We start from the raw sequence: 17,763 nt of genomic DNA on the forward strand, positions 1-17,763 counted from the left end.
ACTGAAAGGAAAGTGTTTAAGTCTAAAAGCTAAGGAAATGAAAATTACATATTCTCTGTTCGAGAGTTTTGGATTCGATCCTTTGCTTCTACGTCCTTTCTCCCTTTTATACTTCATAGACGATCTCTTTGTGATTAACTACTCTAAAAACTGCTTGATCGTCCTATAACTACCCACTTTTTTCGTAGTGGCCATTTTGTCATGAAACTGCCTTTTAACTGCTGCCATTACCTTTCATCGTTCGACCGCTTTCGATTGAATTTCTCGAGTCGTGGAACGTGATATGGCTGCTTTAACAACTGCCTTGATAACTGCATTTCTTGATAACCACGACGCGTTATGTCTGTTGATACCTTGGGAGACTTGAAGGTTTGGGCGAAAATAGAATAACAGCTCTGGGCGACCGTATGACACTCTATTCGTTCAGATTCTGGGCGACTTGCAAACTTGGGCGATGGCGTTACCGCATTCTTGGGCCCTCTTATTTGGGCCTTCACCTTGATTCGTTCGATTGGACTTCGTTCTTTGGGCTATCTGATTTGGGGATCCTCCAATTGGACTTTACTCATTGGGCTGTTCGATTTGGGCTGAATTTTTATGTGTCAACAGAAATCTTTTAAAGGATAGCTTTTACTCATGAATCATGGTAGGTTTTTCACTTTTCATATATGATTAGTGGAATGCCTCTTATTATAATACTTATTATGGAAATCAAAACTTATAACAATAGATTCCTTCCTAGTTTTATCATATGGCGACAATCTAGACAACACATTTTCATGTGTGGAATTTGTTAACCTCTAAAAATTTGCCTGCAGGTGTCGTTCGAAACACTGCACACGTGGACATATTTCTCAATATATTGATTGCAAGTTTAAGTACTTGTTCGATAGCTGATCAAACCCGCTTAAATAAATAGACAAAGTTCATGCTTGTAGAAGAAGAAAGTATAAAACAACGAATGGGGTTTTTTTAGAGAAATGTGCAATGCTCTTTTGTATGTCTAAAAATACATTATTAAAAATGTTACAAAAATAGTTATTCATTGTGACCAAACCGACGTGGTCACCATTGGATCCGATTCACGTGGCCTGATCTGCTAGACCCTGATGTCCCATCAATTCTATCTCAGATTAATCATATTGACAGACATTTGACAAGGGGTTAGTCACCCTATATCCCTAAGCTGACATTCTCGACATCTATTTAATAAGAACGTCACATCAATCAATCCTAAAGATACGCCTGTCATAACCTCTTCTTGGCGTTAGGGACTTCGGATATTGAGGGTTTCGACAGAAAGGAGTAACCCCACTTCAGATGAACAAGGACGCTGTTAATGAGATTACTTCCATAACACCTTCTTTGCTTTTGATCCAACCCCATGTGTGCGAACATGGGGCTTTCACGTGGCCCTCATTGAGAGCATTACTTATGACCAATAACAATAGCCCCCCAGTCTATGTATAGTAATTCATGTGATACATAGAGTTTACATTTCATAAGGAAAATAAAAATAAAAAATTTTGGTAGGGGAAAAAACTTGATTGTCTAACAATATAGTCCCCCAAGTCTAATTTGCGAACATTCATGCAGAAATTAGAGTTGTTGGTTAACTGAGGTGACTTGGAGGCTACATTTGAGGGTTTCAACAAAAAGGAGTAACCCCACTTCGGATGAACAAGGACCAACACCACTTCGGAAAAGCCCAGTGCAATGACCTCAGCTGTCAATGAGATTGTTTCCATAACCCCTCTATTTTTTTATCCAATGCCATGTGTGTGAACATGGGGCTTCCACGTTGCCCTTATTGAGAGCATTACTTATAATTAGTAATAGAATTAACAACTGTGTCAATTGCTTCCTAATTTGTTTGATCACCCAAGCTATCTTTTCAAATGGTCTCGATTTTGAAATATGATAAGGTTTCAGGTGTAACAAGCTCAGTTCAACACTTATTCAATCTATTCTAAATAAGGAGTCGTTTCAAAATTCATAATAAAGAACTCAATTCAAGTGCTCAAGAGATATCAAGTTTTACATGGACAAACAACAAATCAATCAGAGTACACAACCTATCGAAAATTTAGAAGTTAACATGTATTTCCAATTATATTATCATATCCGACTAGGTTATCCAATTCACACAATCATACAACAAAAGGAATTCTTTTTTGGATTTTTCAAAATTTTTTCTTCTCCGTCATTTATGTAGGAAAACAAGTCGCTAGTGGATGAAACCAATTGTATAAGTTTTATTCAATTACAATAATCGACTATTGAAATTAATAACCACAAGGCAAACGATTTCAATTTATCAAAAAAATTCCGTTTCAAAATTTTCCAACAGCTGAAAAAAATGTTTAGCAACACAAAATCAGAAATATAAGTTAACTGCAGGCTAAAACTGTAAACGATGAATCTGGAAGCTGCACATTATGGAACTACAAACTGCATGAATTAAATAGTAATGCGAAAATAATCTGTAGAAAGAAAACACAAACTGCAGCAGGTTTCAAACCGAGGCCTGTGCGTGCACAGTTTCCTTAAGACAGTTTCGCCCCCTCACCGTAGGTGCTGGAAGTTCAATTCGAGCGGCTGTCTCCCATGATACAATGGTAATAAGCAGAATCCGAGCACCGCAGTCCTACTTCAGCGAACTGATCTAATATCCGAACAATATTACCACAAGAACAAGACCTTACTGGACAAGAAATGCATAAAAGAAGAAACTGTGTATGCAGGAATGTAGGTGAGATTTTCGAGTGTGTTAGATTGCTGAAGAATGAGCCTTTTTATAGGCATACTGCCCATTAACACTGTGACCATTGGGAGTCCATTAGAGTTTTTTCAGTTTAGAAACTCAAAAGTCATTGGAGAAAGTAAAAAAAAAAATGGCAAAGTGTGGGCTCACCGATGGGGCCATTTTTTTCTTGTTCGGTCCGACATTTGTGTGTAAAAGTCGCGCCCGTACCCAAGTTCAAGGTCCGAAATCCATTTCGGTTCGTGATTTGTACCCCCTGCACATGCACGTGGAGAGAGCCTCTATGCTACACATGATTACACATCTCCAAAGCATAGCCATATATAAAGTGGTTTACGTTTCCTCGATTTTCCTATGTGGGATAAATGCATTTTTTTCCACAAAATCAACTTCCAATGACCAACTTTGAGCTTCAATTTCTCATTCACCCGAACTTCATTTTTGGCAAATAAATACATGAAATCGATGTTCTCGGAGAACACTTATCAACTTTGATACTCCATATTGGACCAACAGGTCCCATCGAAAATTGTGCCAAAAGTGAGCCGCTCCTCAATTTTTTCCAACAATTTATAAAAAAAGCTAATGCCTTACAGTCCAGTGGTGGACCCAGATATTTTGAATTGGTATGGTACAATCCAACTTGCAAAAAATACAAATTTACATTTATCTCAAACATCACCAAGTTTGTCATCTTTTTTTATCTCTAACATTATTTTCATCACTTTTATCTCGAAAAATCTTTTCATTAACATTGTGATCATAAAAAGAAAAAGCATATTTACGTTTAAATTGTTTTTCATCACAATTAATGAAAAAAAAAATCAATTCAAGTGAAAAATACAAAACTCATAGAAAATTCTGAATGTTACATTATCAACTGCATTTCAGTTCAAATAAAGACAAAAATCACAGCAAAATCCATTATCATAATATAGCCAAAACAAGATAGAATTTGGAGCAATTAAGGGAATCCCCAATTCCATTTCATGAGATAATACAAAAGAAATTATCAAAAAGAAATAATTTCTTAAGGCTTCAAATTTGATTTCTGAGAAAAATAGGGAAAAAAAAATCAATTTTAAGTTGGTGGGTCGAGTGACCCACCAGGACCCACTGTGGGTCCACCAGTGCTACAGTCGCTCAAAAAACAGTAAAAGCATAAATTTTTATCTCACCTCCAAAGTTAAATTAGACATTGCACCCAATGTCTCAAAATACATCAATAAAATAAAATGGAAAAGCATAAAAGAAAGACCTAGGAATTCCCTGAGTCTGAGTTCAACGATGGAGATTGATAAGGAACATTAATACTATCAACCAAACTGGGCGTACAGGCCCAACTCTTACCGACCCTTTCACAGGGATCTGACATGGGTGGGTTCGTTTTTTTTTTTTGCCATTTTCTATTGCACTGGGCCCGTGTGGGACCAACCCATGTGAGGGATCTGTAATTTTCCTGTGAATATTTTCCCTGTGTACACAGAGATTTATTGTTAATGCTATAGCCAGATGATCACGTGACTAGATGCCCAGTAATTTGATCACAATCCCTTTGAATGAATATCAAGGTCCAGAAGTTAAAACCCATATCCTGCTAATGAATGTAGATCTCGGCCCTGTCCTAACTCCTTTAAGCGGGGATTTTGGAACAAGGATGAGGTGCCATCCCCACCCTTGGCTTAGCTTAAAAATAGTTACTTTTAATCTTTGTTCGAATCTCATTTTTCAATAATTCATTTTTTAACATTTATTTTTAGTTAAACATTTTTAATAAAATAATTTTATATATAAATCAATCAAATATATATATATATATATATATATATATATATTTTTTTTTAAATGAGGCTCAAATCAAGGGCTTATAGAACATGTTTAGTTAAGCTTAAAAAACGTAGAGGCTATTTTCCAGGTACTTTTCATTTTTACTATAAGGTAGTGTTTGGTTGGAACCAATTTCATGGAAAATGGAATAAGTTTTCCATCTTTTACTCAATTAATGGTGTTTGATACCATTTATTTTCCATGGAATTTGTTTTCTTGCTTTTGTTGCCACATGGATATTTTCCATCTAATTGAGGGTGAGAATTCATTTTCCTGGTAATTGTAGCAATTTTTAATTTTTTTGTTAGCAATAGAAACAAACTCTAAGAATTATTATAAAAAAAAATTTCACTTTAATTGACAATTTCCATGTAAAACAAAGTCAAACGAACATCAAAATATAGATTATTTTCTTGGGTTTTTTGCTTATTTTTTTTTTGCAATGGAAACAAATTCTATCCTCAATACTAGTAAATTTTATCCCTTTAATTGACAATTTTCATGTAAAACAAAATCAAACGAATATCAAAAAATACTTTTATTTTAACATTTTTCACGTGAGAAATTATACTAATCAAACACAATAAATTGACAATTCCCAAGAAAACAATTTATAGACAATTCAATTCCTTGAAATTCATTTTCTTTCCACCCAAATTCTATTTTTGTATTCAAACATACCCTAAAATTTTATCTTCGAAATTGGAATTGGTTTCCAAGTATATCTTTATAATTTATTCAAGTGGGAAAGTTACTCATCTAAAAATAAGTAAACTCTTATATGGCCTCTGTGTGGCCTTATTTTTTGAAATATAAAAGTTAGTAAAAATTTCATTTTCTATTTTTGGAAAGTCAATTATTAATTTCAAATATATAATTAAAATTACTTTTATTTATAATTTGAAAATTCCATGTTATCTGAACAGATACTTTACACAAAAAAATAAAAGAAAAATAATATGGAGTCATTTAAGCCTCTATTTGATAATCATTATTCTTATATTAATTTTACCGATATATTTATACGATAAAATATTTTATATATAAACTCAATTTTATTTTTAACATTTTAATCATACATTCTTTAAAACAAAAAAACAAAAAATTTACTATTCCAAAATTTATTTTAGCCACCAAATTTGGCCGAGGTGTTTATGTGGCTTCGCCTATGTAAGCAGCGAGCCAGCGACTGACCTCAAATTTCCATCCATCATTTACCCTCGGAGAAGGTTTTCATCACTGAGTCTAGGAAAAGAAAATCGAGGATGGCAGGAAGGCTGAGCCATGTGGCATCACGAATCATGGGCGGAAACGGTGTCGCCGCCCGCTCTGTCGCCGCCTCTGTCCGCCAACGCTCCGGCATGGGCCTACCCGTCGGCAAACACATCGTTCCCGACAAACCCGTATCACTCTCTCCCTAACCCCCCCACGCACATAATTGTTTATATTTATTAACTTTTATTTTATTTAGGAAGATTAAGACTCTGGGAAGAACCCTATTTTTTATTTATAAATTTTTAATATTACAGCTTCCAGTGAACGATGAGCTTGTTTGGGATAATGGCACTGCATTTCCAGAACCATGTATAGATCGCATTGCTGATACTGTTGGGAAGGTCAGATTTCACGTGGATACAATTTCACCTTTTTTATACTTGGGTTTTGGAAATTAGATTGAGGGTATTTGTTGGACTATTAGTGACTGAATGTATTTGTTTTAATAGTATGAAGCATTGGCTTGGTTGTGTGGAGGGTTGGGATTTTTTGCGTCACTTGGTCTCTTAGCTGTGTGGAATGACAAGGCTTCCAAAATCCCATTCGTAAGTCTCTAATATTGATCCATATTTGAGATTGGCTTATTTTATTTTATTTTATTATTTTTGGTTTTTTATTTTTATTTTTTTAAATAATAAAAGAAGAAAATGTGTGTTACTATAAGTGAATTGGATATTAGTATGAAAGAAATTGGACTCTATATTTAAGTACAGAACTATATATAATTTTCCCTTGTGTCAACTAACCACATATTATTTAGAGAACTTAGTAACAAAGATTTGAATGTACTATTTTAAGGACAAACCTGTGTTTTTATGGGTTTATATATGCTTTTCCATTTCGCTACACAGTAGTGATTTAGCACTTTATGAAGTTGATGTAGATCTCATTAAACTATTGATTACAACGGATTATTGTGAACTTGAAATCTGCATGGTTTGAATTTTTTGTGATCGTTTAATTTCTGGAATTTAAAGTAGGGATTGCCGTGCCTATCAGAATACAAAATTTGTAACAAGAGATAAAGGAATGAAAAAACCAACCATTAATTTTAAATGTGGTTCCATGAAGGAAGAACACCATGATACTTATTTTTTCTTTCCCTCATTGTCGCCTATTCCATTCTCAACCATGGTAGAGATCTCATTGAGTTGTCTCCATTTTTGATACCATGCTTACTATTTGACTTATTGCTAAAGTTTTTTGAGCTCAATTAAACCAAAAATACATTTTTTCAAAACTCATTTTCAACCACACATTCTTTAATAAAATAATATTACACGTAAATCGAAAACTTTTTCTCACTTTTTTAGCCACACAATCTTCAAAAAAATTACCATTCCAAAATAATTTTTTCCCAAAACTCATTAAAATGGAGTCCAAACAAGGGCATAATGATAACTAAGTGAATCTGTCCTTTGTCTAGCCAACATCAACACCTGTTTCTCCTGTTCAATAATCCATGTTGCCTACAAATTAATTACCTCATTTTCAATTTATTATCATTAATAATGACTAACTGTTATTCTCTTTAACTTGGGGTTGGTTTATATTTTTTTCACAATTTCATTTGATCTGGAGCTACCTCTCGTAAAAGATTCAAGGAAATCAAATCTTTTGCAGAGACCTCTGGCCAAGTTTATTCTGGTCCCTTTCTCATTTCTCTAACCTGACACTGAGACTTTCCCAACTTATGTGAGTTCCAGAAAGACATTGCTCCACTCTTTAAGATGCCTTGTTCTTAATTTGTGCTCTGTGGCATATAGTCTTGTTTCGTATTTTATCTATTCTAGTTTTCACACTCATCTTAACATCCTCAAAATTGCTTATGTTTATCTTATGGATATTTTTTCCCTTTGATGACCCAACACTCAACTGCATCCTACATTTCTGCTTTCTAGTTTCCGTGCAAAAGGTAGTTCTCCTGGAAAAGATACTCATAAGTCTGTTTACAAGTAGCAGCGCACACACTGAACTGCAGTTTTCAGGTGTTCCCTGCCAGAATTTGATTCCTTATTAGAGGGAAATTGAACTTATGGTAACGGCCTTCACAATGAGTCTTTTCATCATGAACTTGATTATTGAAGATTTTGGCGAAGGGTTTAATTAACAATTCCTAGTTTTTTTGGAAATGATGATGTAGACTTGTTTCCCGATTGGATGCACAACTTACTGAGGTATTATTAGCGGGATATGGGATGAATGAGGTTAGAAAGATTGATTTTAAATTGCTCATATTAGACTGAAGTAGAAAGGTAAGGACTTAGGCTCATCGATGTAAACTTATTGTAATGAAAAATTCTCAAGTGCCAATCTCACTAGATCAACAACAGTAACTCCCTATTACAATTTTTTATATCATTTTGTGATGACTACCATGAAATTATTTAGGTAATTTATGAGCAAAACATGGCCCAGTGTAATTTCAAATTTAGAGTTGGCACACAAACTTTTCTAGTTATATGACAATTTTAATTTATGAGAAGTAGAAAGCAATAATTTTGTTTGCCAGGCAGTAGAATGTAGGTTCTTGGTCTCAAAGAGTGTAAGTGTACATATCCTCAAATTTTTATACACACACTTGTAGATTGTGATGTTAAGAAAAACAATCACGTGATATATAAAAGTTCTCACTTTCTAATTTTACCCACACAAAGTTCAAATACAATTTGTGGAAGAATATTCTTAATCTTAGTTATCTTGAGAATCTCTATTTGATTCCTCATGCAAATTTAATATTCGGGTTACAATTACTGTCCTGAATTCCTGTCCGGCTCGGCCAGTTTGACCGGAATTGCTGGAACTGGGTGGAAATCCAGTTCAGTTGTGGTGAAAAACCATATAATTAAAAACTAGCTGAAAGCGCAGCCATATTGACCAAGGGCTGAAATTGTAAGATTTCAGCTTCTCGTGCAGCCCTAAAATTGTGCCCTCCCCCTTCTTGGCTCACCTTTTCATACGATACTTATATAGTGTGTTTCTTTAAAATTGGAAATAAAGGCCTTTTTGGTTTTTGGCTTGAAAAACTTCTTGTCTCTTCTATTTGATTCTACTTTGGAATTGACCGTTTGATACATAAAATCAATTGATTTGAAAATACGGAAGTTGAAGCCAGATGGCAAAAATCATTTTCTCTATATGTTTTATTTTTAATGGTCCCCCTCATTCCTTTCTCTGATCTATGTATCTATCTTCTCGGTGAGCTTTCTTCATGGGGTGGGGGTGGGCGTGGGCGCTAGCCACTCTATTTTCTGGGCAACAGTTGGAACAATTGAATTGCCACTTCGATAAACAAATAAACAATCAATGTGAAAAAGGACATATGGATTAGAACGGCCCGACTTGACTCTCTCTGTCCTTGACTCTGTTTGATGAAAGTATTCTATTGTTGTAGTTTTGTTTTAAATTTCTAATTACTTTCTTTTAAAAAGTAAATAAACATTGTACAGAAAAAGGAACAAAGCATATTGGAATTCTTTTGGTTATATATGAAAAACAGTGTACTTTACAAATAAAAATATTATTACTTGAAAAGATGTAGAGGAAAACTTAAAGCCCAAAATATATTAGTGATTTTTTGAATTTGATATCATTTTTCATTCCAATTTACTTTATATTTTTCACTTAATTTTATTTTAATAGCTCACTAAAATGCTAAAAAAATTTAGTTCGTGTTTGGTGAGGATTAAAATAAGATTTTTAGTAATTTTTGATAAAAATTAATGAAATGTATGGTTGAAACATTGTGGATCTCATGTAATATATGGTTAAAATTAATTGTTAACTTTAATTTAGATTAAAATCTAGATTTAAATCCTTATCAGACAGAGGCTTAAGCCATTTGAAGATTTAAATTATATCGTTTTCCTCATTTTTTATTGATATTAGAATTGGACAATGAAAACTAGAAGTTTAATGAGTACTCTTGTTTATACATTAATTAATTTGGTTTTGTCAACATCTAAATATTTATTTATGCCTTTGAGTCAATGGTCGGATTGGTTTTTTACAATCTGCATTTGTCATTTTTTAGATTTCATTATGTTAAAGATTGTAAGATGCTTGTTAGTGGTTATAAGATGCTCGATCTACCCTACTTTTATGTGTGATGGCATTAATTGTTAAAGAAAGAATCAGTTACTTTATCTGGCTTGAAAATGTAAGGCATAGCTATAGCTGGGGTTTACTTGAATCTATACCACTTTTATATATGACATGGGATGTTGATTTGAGTATCGAAGAGTTATGACATTTAGCAAATATCACTTCCTTTAGATACTTTGTTTCTTAATGGTTTAGGATTGGTAATTCTTTTGAAAGGTAACAGAAGCGCTACAGAAAAAGGGAAAAGCATATTGGGTTACTTTTTTGTCATATGGAAAACACTGTACTGTAACCAATTTTAATATCGTTACTCAAAAAAATGTAGAGGAAAACTTGAAGTCCTTCATTTTTCCTTCTAATTTACTCCATATTTTTCATTTAAATTTATTCTAATAACATACTAAAATGCTAAATAATATTTAAACAATCTATAGATGTTATTTATGTCGTTTTATATTAGAAATACTTATTTTTATTTGGTTTGCTAAATTTTTGTAGTATATAAGTATATTTATTAATTTATTCTTGATAACCAGTTTGACACTGGTTTGGTTCTTTTAACCCTTGACCGTTTGCCTTTTTGAGGTTGAAGAGTGGGTTAGTCTTCAGAACATTGGTTACTATATGCATTTTATTTTTCATTTTCATAATGTTAGTGATTATAAGATGCTTGCTGTACTTCGCTTTTATTGTGATGGCATTGATGGTTAAAGAAACAATAAATTACTTTATGCAAATGTAAACAGTCATAGTTGGGGTTTACTTGAATCCATAGTACTGTGTATATCTTATCCTTTTCTCTCAAATGTACTATGTACTCCAACTTTAAGTCCTTAAGATTGGTGTTTTTAATCCGGACTTTTAAAGATTTCTAGAGATTTAAAAAGTCTGTTTTCAATATAAGACTTTTTAAGACTCCATAAAACTGAGGGGCATTCAATATAGGCTTTTGAAGACTTCTTAAAAATCCTTAGAAGTCTCAAGGTATTGAATGATGACTTTCTAAAGGTTTTAAATGTCGTGATATTCAAAATGCCAAAGGCATTTATAGAAGTTGCAAGAGTAATTTTAAGCAGAAAGTATAAAAACAAAATCTTAAGGAAACTTCATCTGCAACAGGATAACTCAACAAATGGAAATTTCATTTGCTGAGCCTCTGCTTTGCTAGTCTAGGGAAGACACAATGGTAGTATCAGGATACTCTTCGTTCAAGATTGTTTCTTAACTCTTAAGTATGTATCTTCTTGCTCTATCTACAACTTGAGATTCCTTAGTGTATGTAATTCGCTGATAACATAGGATGAGACTCGAAAGGTTAGAATCTTGAATGCATACTTTGGAATTCAAAGGTTCTAGGCTAAGTTGAACTAGAATGGAATTAAGGATACATGGAGCAAGCTTTTAGACATAGTGGAATAAGGATGATATGTTGTTACTATAGAAATTCAAATTGTCTCCATTAGTTGTGTTTTAGGTATTTAGGTTGACTCTTGAGTCTTAAGGATGGTGTGATGAATCGGATATAGTGAGTTGGATGAAATGGAGAAGTGTTACTCATTGGATTTAGTGGGATAGAAGGAACGAACAAGTGTTGATGGAATTATACGTCATATAGAAAATACCTACAAGATTAAAAGTTAAGTTTCACAAGAGGGGTATTATATTAATTTTGATTTATGGTACTTGGTTTTCAGTCTTTGAGGGGGAAATGGACACAACTTGAAGACATTAAGATGGGGCTGCAGTTATACTAATTTGGATAGGATAAGAAAGAAATGAGGGTTTCTGATAACCAATGGTGGTGGCACCAATTAACAACAAGCTAATGGGAGAACAACTTAGAAAGTTGGAGCATGCACTGTATAAACCTAAAGAACAACTTGGGTGGATATCTTAAAAGTATGGCTATCCAAGCGAAACAAGTTAGAAGTAAAAGTAGACCAAAATCAACATTGCTTGATGTGGTTGTGAAGGAGCATTAGATCTTCCATTCGATGTAGGACAAAATCTAACGCAGCAATGTAAAAAAGATTCATTAGTTGACTAAGTTTCTTGTGACGTTGATAACTCAACAAATGGAAATTTCATCTGCAGCAGGATAATATCCCAATTTGTATAAAACTGAATTCTTTTCTTGAATCTCTTATTTTAATAGCTTTGAACTACTTTTTAATTGCTAATATGGTATTAGGTCGAGTGTTTAGAATCTATTGTAGGACATAGTTTGTTGCCATGAGCAGACAAAAACATCTTAAGAGCTGGTTAGCCATTCTTCTGACTGGAATCTAATTGATTAATTTCAGATCTGATAATTCAGTTATCATCACTCCAGAGCAGGAAACCTGTAAGTTGGTGTTATGATGATTTAGGGTACATTCTTTACAACTAAAATTTAGAGAGTAAAGCTTGAATTGAAGACATGAATTAGTTACATTGGAATATACGTGAAATTCGGCATTAAGAAGCATGCTAAGGAAGAGAGGGATGTTAAGGTTGATGCAGAGTACATTTATTATTTTTGTGCAATGGTCAAAAGTGCTTGAATGGGTTCTTGGGTGGGTACCTACATTATTGCCAAAAACCAACCTTGAAGGTTGACACAAGCACCTAAGTTTAGGGTTATCTCATGGATAGCTGCATGGGTTGGCATCGGCGAAGGTGTTAGCTGCGATAGTGGCATTTGGTTTTGGCATACAAGATCACATTGTCACGTAGTGTTGGTTTTGATGGTCTAAGCAGCACGGATTTGTATATGTAATTTGAATACAATACGATACCAGTAATGTCGTTACAATTTTTTAAGGATAAGCGGATACCTGTATTAAAAGTGTTAATATGATAAAATTATAATTGTCAATTAATTACCCCATTATATATATATTAAAAGTTTTGATACTGTTATCTATTTTTAATAATAAAACTATAATTGTCAACTATTAATTTGATTTTATATGTATTGAAAGATTTAATATTATTGTCTATATTTAATAATAAAACTTTAGTGGTCAATTATCTAAAGCTGTATTTATTTTCGATAATAAGTGTAAACTGCTTAGTTAACTAATATCTTAAACATGTTTACCTTGTATGAAATTTTTAATTAATCAATGTTTATTTTCAATAAGTTAATCAATAATAACAGTAGTTACTATCAAGTAAAAAAACTATTCATTACCAATAATAGTAAGTTTTAAAAGAGAATAAAACTAATAAAACTTTTCTTCTCCACATCATAACGTGTCTGGTGTATTGAGAATTTCAAAAATATAAAATGATTAAAAAACCAGTATAGGGTACGAATTAGAGCATGTTCAAGGCCATTCAAGCTTGGATACGTATCGAATATGGGTATGCAATAAGTTGACAAGTATCCGTGCTTCTTAGTTGATGGTGTTTCCTAGGCTGTGATGTTAGCATTATCTCGGTAGACGAGGCAATATCCATGATATGATATTATTTATTTAATTATTATTATTATTTTTTTGCATCACTGCTATTTTGGCAGTTTTTGGACAAGTGAAGCTGGAGTTTATAGAATAGTTCACTTTTTATGGGAATTATCTGATGTGGATTTTAGACAATCGTACTAAATGATTGGCTTTTTTTGGGGATAAAAGCTATGGTTGCTTGTAATACATCATGAGATTTTAGCTATTTAACTCACAATCAAGATGTAGTTTGGAGGTGTGTACTAATTCGAGAATTTGTATTATTGAGTTCTTTCCTATCCTTAGAATTATTTGTAGCAGGTCCTTGAATGAATTCTGTAGGTTTACCTGTGTCCCTGCCATAAAATCAAATCTTTCCGTCTCTTTTACTGGCCTCACGCTCAGTTCATTTTGATCTTTTACCTTGTGTCTGATTTGCACTAATAGATGTGCTTCAATATGCTCAGACATTTGAAATTTACTTCTTAATTGATAGATGACTTGTTTCAAACCATTTTTGTACTATTGTGAAAATTGCTCTACAAGATCTGAGAAAAGTACAAGAAAACTAAGTTCTATCTGTTCTTGTCAGGGTTTAAATTCTCTCGATGCTTAGCGTGAATATTTAGTAACTCCTGGTTTTGTTCAGTTCTATTGCATTCACATGCAGTACCAAAATTTCTGACATTATTTTTGAATTGTTTACTGTACATCTTCTTAGCTGGTTGCATGGCAATTATCAGTGTTCTGTTCTCGATTCCATTACTATATAACTGACAGATTGACAACGAGAAATTAATGTTTCGACCTTTTAAATCAACTGTTACCCAAACAGACCCTTATAACATTTTCGTAGAATCGTACTTTTTGGCTCGTTTATGCGTTATCGTCATTGCAAAGTATATATATTATTATTATTATTATTATTATTATTATTATTATTATTATTATTATTAATAATTTTTTTTCCTTTCCAGTGATATGCCTCTCTGGCTGATGCTATTTCTCCGTTTTTTCTTTGCAGACACCAAAGGTCTACCCATATGACAACCTAAGAGTAGAGCTTGGCGGAGAACCGTAGATTTTCCTGTGCAGGTGGCCTCTCATGCAAGTCTTGTTATGCCCCTTTTGCCGCTTAAAGTCTCATCCATAGAAAATAATTGAGAATGTACCAATGTTCTCAACGAATTTCTGGTTGTGTTGCTTGGTACTATTTTTCGACTTCGGTGCAAATTGTAGTACGTGTTGCCTTTACAGTGATTGCATTGAAATCCAATCAACCATTCCTCTGTTTTAGCCGTTTGGCTAAGTTTAACAGTTCACTTATAAGTAGATAAGTTCTAAAATAAATAATTTTGTATTGATCTTAATAAGAAATAAATAACCTATTCATTTCGACAGTAAGATAATAACTTTCATAATAAGAAATTATTCATGATGAAAAGTAAGAAAAAAGGTAGCATTTCAAAGTTCATGGAAATAAGATATTCATGATAATCAAACACGTTTGCATTTTGTAGTGATGGGTTCCCTTTTCAAGTCACATGGACTGAAACAATGTTTAGGGATAATTCAAAATAATTTGCACTTTATAATCTTTGAAATGGATATCGCATTGGTGCAATATAAAATTAAAGAACCATCTTATTCATATTGTTATTTGAATTGTATAACTTTGCGTGAGTTCCAAATAATCTTATGCTTTGAGCACCTACTAGAAATGAAACATTAGTTGGTAGAGAGTATTTTAATTTATTTCATTAGTGAAATGCATAATGATTTCAGTAATTGATATTATTATCTCTACCCACATCGTTATCAGCACTCAATGATGTAAAGTCTTTGATGTGAAGACAAATTTTGGATCAAGATTTAACAAGTTAGTGCAAATATTGCACTTCAATTGAAGCACATGTTTGTGTATGATATTTGCTAGCTTTTACATATTGCAATTATAGATGAAGCAGGTAGTAAGGTAACTAAAATTTATTTCTTTTATTTGGATATATAAATTAATTTTATTTATTATTTTTAAAAATATATTGTACACAAAATATTAAATTGTATACAATTTTAACTTTGACTACATTTCAAACTACAAAAAAATATAATACGTTGGTGGGGGCGAGCAGCTCGCCCACCTATGGCTACTTTGTGGGCCGAGCAAAAATATTTTCAAGTATGTTAGCTCATGCTCGGCTCGCCCATGTGACATACCTAGCATTGTTCATAACACTATTCATGTTACAATGCTGCCTTTTTCTTTTTCTGTTTTTCGCATCCATTTAGAAATAACGTCGACCGCTACAAATCCACTATGCTTCCTCTTTCCAACCCACTACAAAAAGGGTTGTGGCGCATCTCATTCTTGCGTCTTGCCTATAAAACTAGCAGTATCTCTTACATTTTTTGGTGCTGATTTTACTGTTTTGGGTGTATCTGTTTACATGCTTCCCTTTTCTTGAGTACTATTAAATGCCTTTTCACTCTCATCTCGGGTCTATCAATGCTTGGCATAACGTGCATTTTATGGATAAAAATGATAGTTTAACCATGAAGATTATTAAAACAATACTTACTTTTAATCGGAAAATGTGATAATATGTTACATCATCTTTGCTAAAGTCCCTTGAAATTGATTTCATTCTTTTGTGCTTGGTCATAATAGTTACTTGAACTTCCTCTTTTGTTGTAGATATGTGGGAAGTTGGATAATATTGATCTTATTGGCGACAACTTAATGTTCATTAAGGTGAATTCTTTTTGTTAGATATATTGTCTGCTTCTTGTCTTGTATGTATGTATGTAAGAAAGAATGACTTTTTGTGAATCATTGATGTCTTTTACACATGAAATTTGTTTACACAATTAAACCACTAAGGGAAATGGAGTCATGTGTTCATAAAAGCTTTGATTTTATTGTAGCCATCATGTGGTGATGCGACGCGAAACAAGGAATTCAATTGAAAATCTCAAGAAAACAAAATTTGAAATCCATCAAAGAAAGAAAGATAAAAGAGGAAATTACATAAAACTAGGTAGCTAAACTTTCAAATTTAAAATTTAGGTGCGAAGTTTATTTAAACAAAAATTAGGTATTAATTGGATATTTAATTAATTCAATTTCAAACCCCAATTCACCCCATTCTCTCTACTTTATCTCCATTCTCTCTAACAACACTGACTGTTGCTAAATTTGACCGTGACAAATGCTGGTGTTGTGATTGGTGTCGAGTGGAGGACGAGCGTCAACGTTGCGACAAGTATCGGTGCTGCGATTAGCGTCGATGTCGTGGCTGCTGAGCGTCGATCTAAGCGCCGAAGCTGCAGCATTGTTGTGGCTGTATGTGCGGCGACGCTGGTCGATGGCAGTGTAACAGCATCGCGACACGCAAAAGATAGTTTAGTGTGTGAAAGTGTATTGGTGTGGTGTTTAGGTGTTTGATGGGTTTCTTGTTTTTTTGGAGCGGTAGTAGATGTGGTGGTGGACCTGGTGGTGCCGAGCAGTAGTGGTTGTGGGTTGGATTTCAACTTGAAGAAGAGGTTGAATGAGTTCAGGAGTGAATTGGATGAGTCTAGACCGAGGAGTTCGAATGGATGTGAGAGTGAATCAGTGAGTTTTATGTTGAAAAACTTGCACAGGTATGTTGAAATGGAGTAGGTGCTGGTTGGGTGGCCTGCTTGACTCAGTGCGATCGGTGTTCGTTGGACTTTGTGGTGGTGGTGCATTATTGGGGAGTTAGGGTAGTAGCGGTGATGCTTGTGGTGATGGTGACGAGATGGTGGTCGATGGTTGTGTGGTACAGTCGGCTGTTGTGTTTTGGTGTTCATTTTTTGTTATTGTTGGTGGTGGTTGTGGTGGGGGCGACGTGTTATAGCAACCGTGACCAACTAATTGGTTGCTCTCTGACCAAGTATTTTTAAAATATGTTACTCATAGATGAACTGTGATCTATAATTTGAATAATTTGTGACATTGAAATAACCTGTGGCCAATTAATTTGATGATATGTGACCATTAATCGTATAAATGTGACTTTATTATATTTATTTAATAAATATTTTTAATTAATTAAATATGTACCCGAATTTTGAATTTTCAAATTATCTACCTGATTTTTGAATTGTGTAGATAATACACCTGGATTATGAATTTTTTCCAAGATAAAATCAAGAAGTTTTATTAATTCCAAAATACCCCAAAACAAAGAATTAATCCTTTATTAATAAGGGTTTAAATGAAAACCTAACCTAAAGGAATTAAAATTGTAAAGAATTCGAAATAAATTAAATGACAAAAATAGGACTAAAACTTTAACAGCAGTTTTTTTTTTTTTTTTTTTTTTTTTTTTTTTTTTTTTTTTT

At 33.3% G+C, this 17,763-nt stretch overlaps 1 protein-coding gene across 1 annotated transcript; it reads left to right on the forward strand.

Moving 5' to 3' along the window:
• The first annotated feature begins 5,736 nt into the window (after nucleotides 1–5,736).
• On the forward strand, nucleotides 5,737–14,694 carry LOC111376086 (NADH dehydrogenase [ubiquinone] 1 beta subcomplex subunit 8, mitochondrial). Its single transcript, XM_022999012.1, has 4 exons — nucleotides 5,737–5,994; nucleotides 6,121–6,207; nucleotides 6,316–6,411; nucleotides 14,423–14,694. The coding sequence occupies exons 1-4, from the start codon at nucleotides 5,857–5,859 to the stop codon at nucleotides 14,477–14,479; spliced, it is 378 nt and encodes a 125-aa protein (XP_022854780.1). The 5' UTR covers nucleotides 5,737–5,856; the 3' UTR covers nucleotides 14,480–14,694.
• Nucleotides 14,695–17,763: the final 3,069 nt, after the last annotated feature.

The sequence above is a fragment of the Olea europaea genome, unplaced genomic scaffold, assembly GCF_002742605.1.
Source record: "Olea europaea var. sylvestris unplaced genomic scaffold, O_europaea_v1 scaffold1446, whole genome shotgun sequence".
Classification (NCBI taxonomy): Eukaryota; Viridiplantae; Streptophyta; class Magnoliopsida; order Lamiales; family Oleaceae; genus Olea; species Olea europaea.

What these genes read in the sequence shown, in the direction of transcription:
- LOC111376086 (XM_022999012.1), top strand. Translation starts at nt 5,857, where the DNA reads ATGGCAGGAAGGCTGAGCCATGTGGCATCACGAATCATGGGCGGAAAC. An exon ending in TTGCTGATACTGTTGGGAAG is followed by an intron (nt 6,208 to 6,315) that starts GTCAGATTTCAC and finishes TTGTTTTAATAG; the next exon opens with TATGAAGCATTGGCTTGGTT. An exon ending in AGGCTTCCAAAATCCCATTC is followed by an intron (nt 6,412 to 14,422) that starts GTAAGTCTCTAA and finishes TTTTCTTTGCAG; the next exon opens with ACACCAAAGGTCTACCCATA.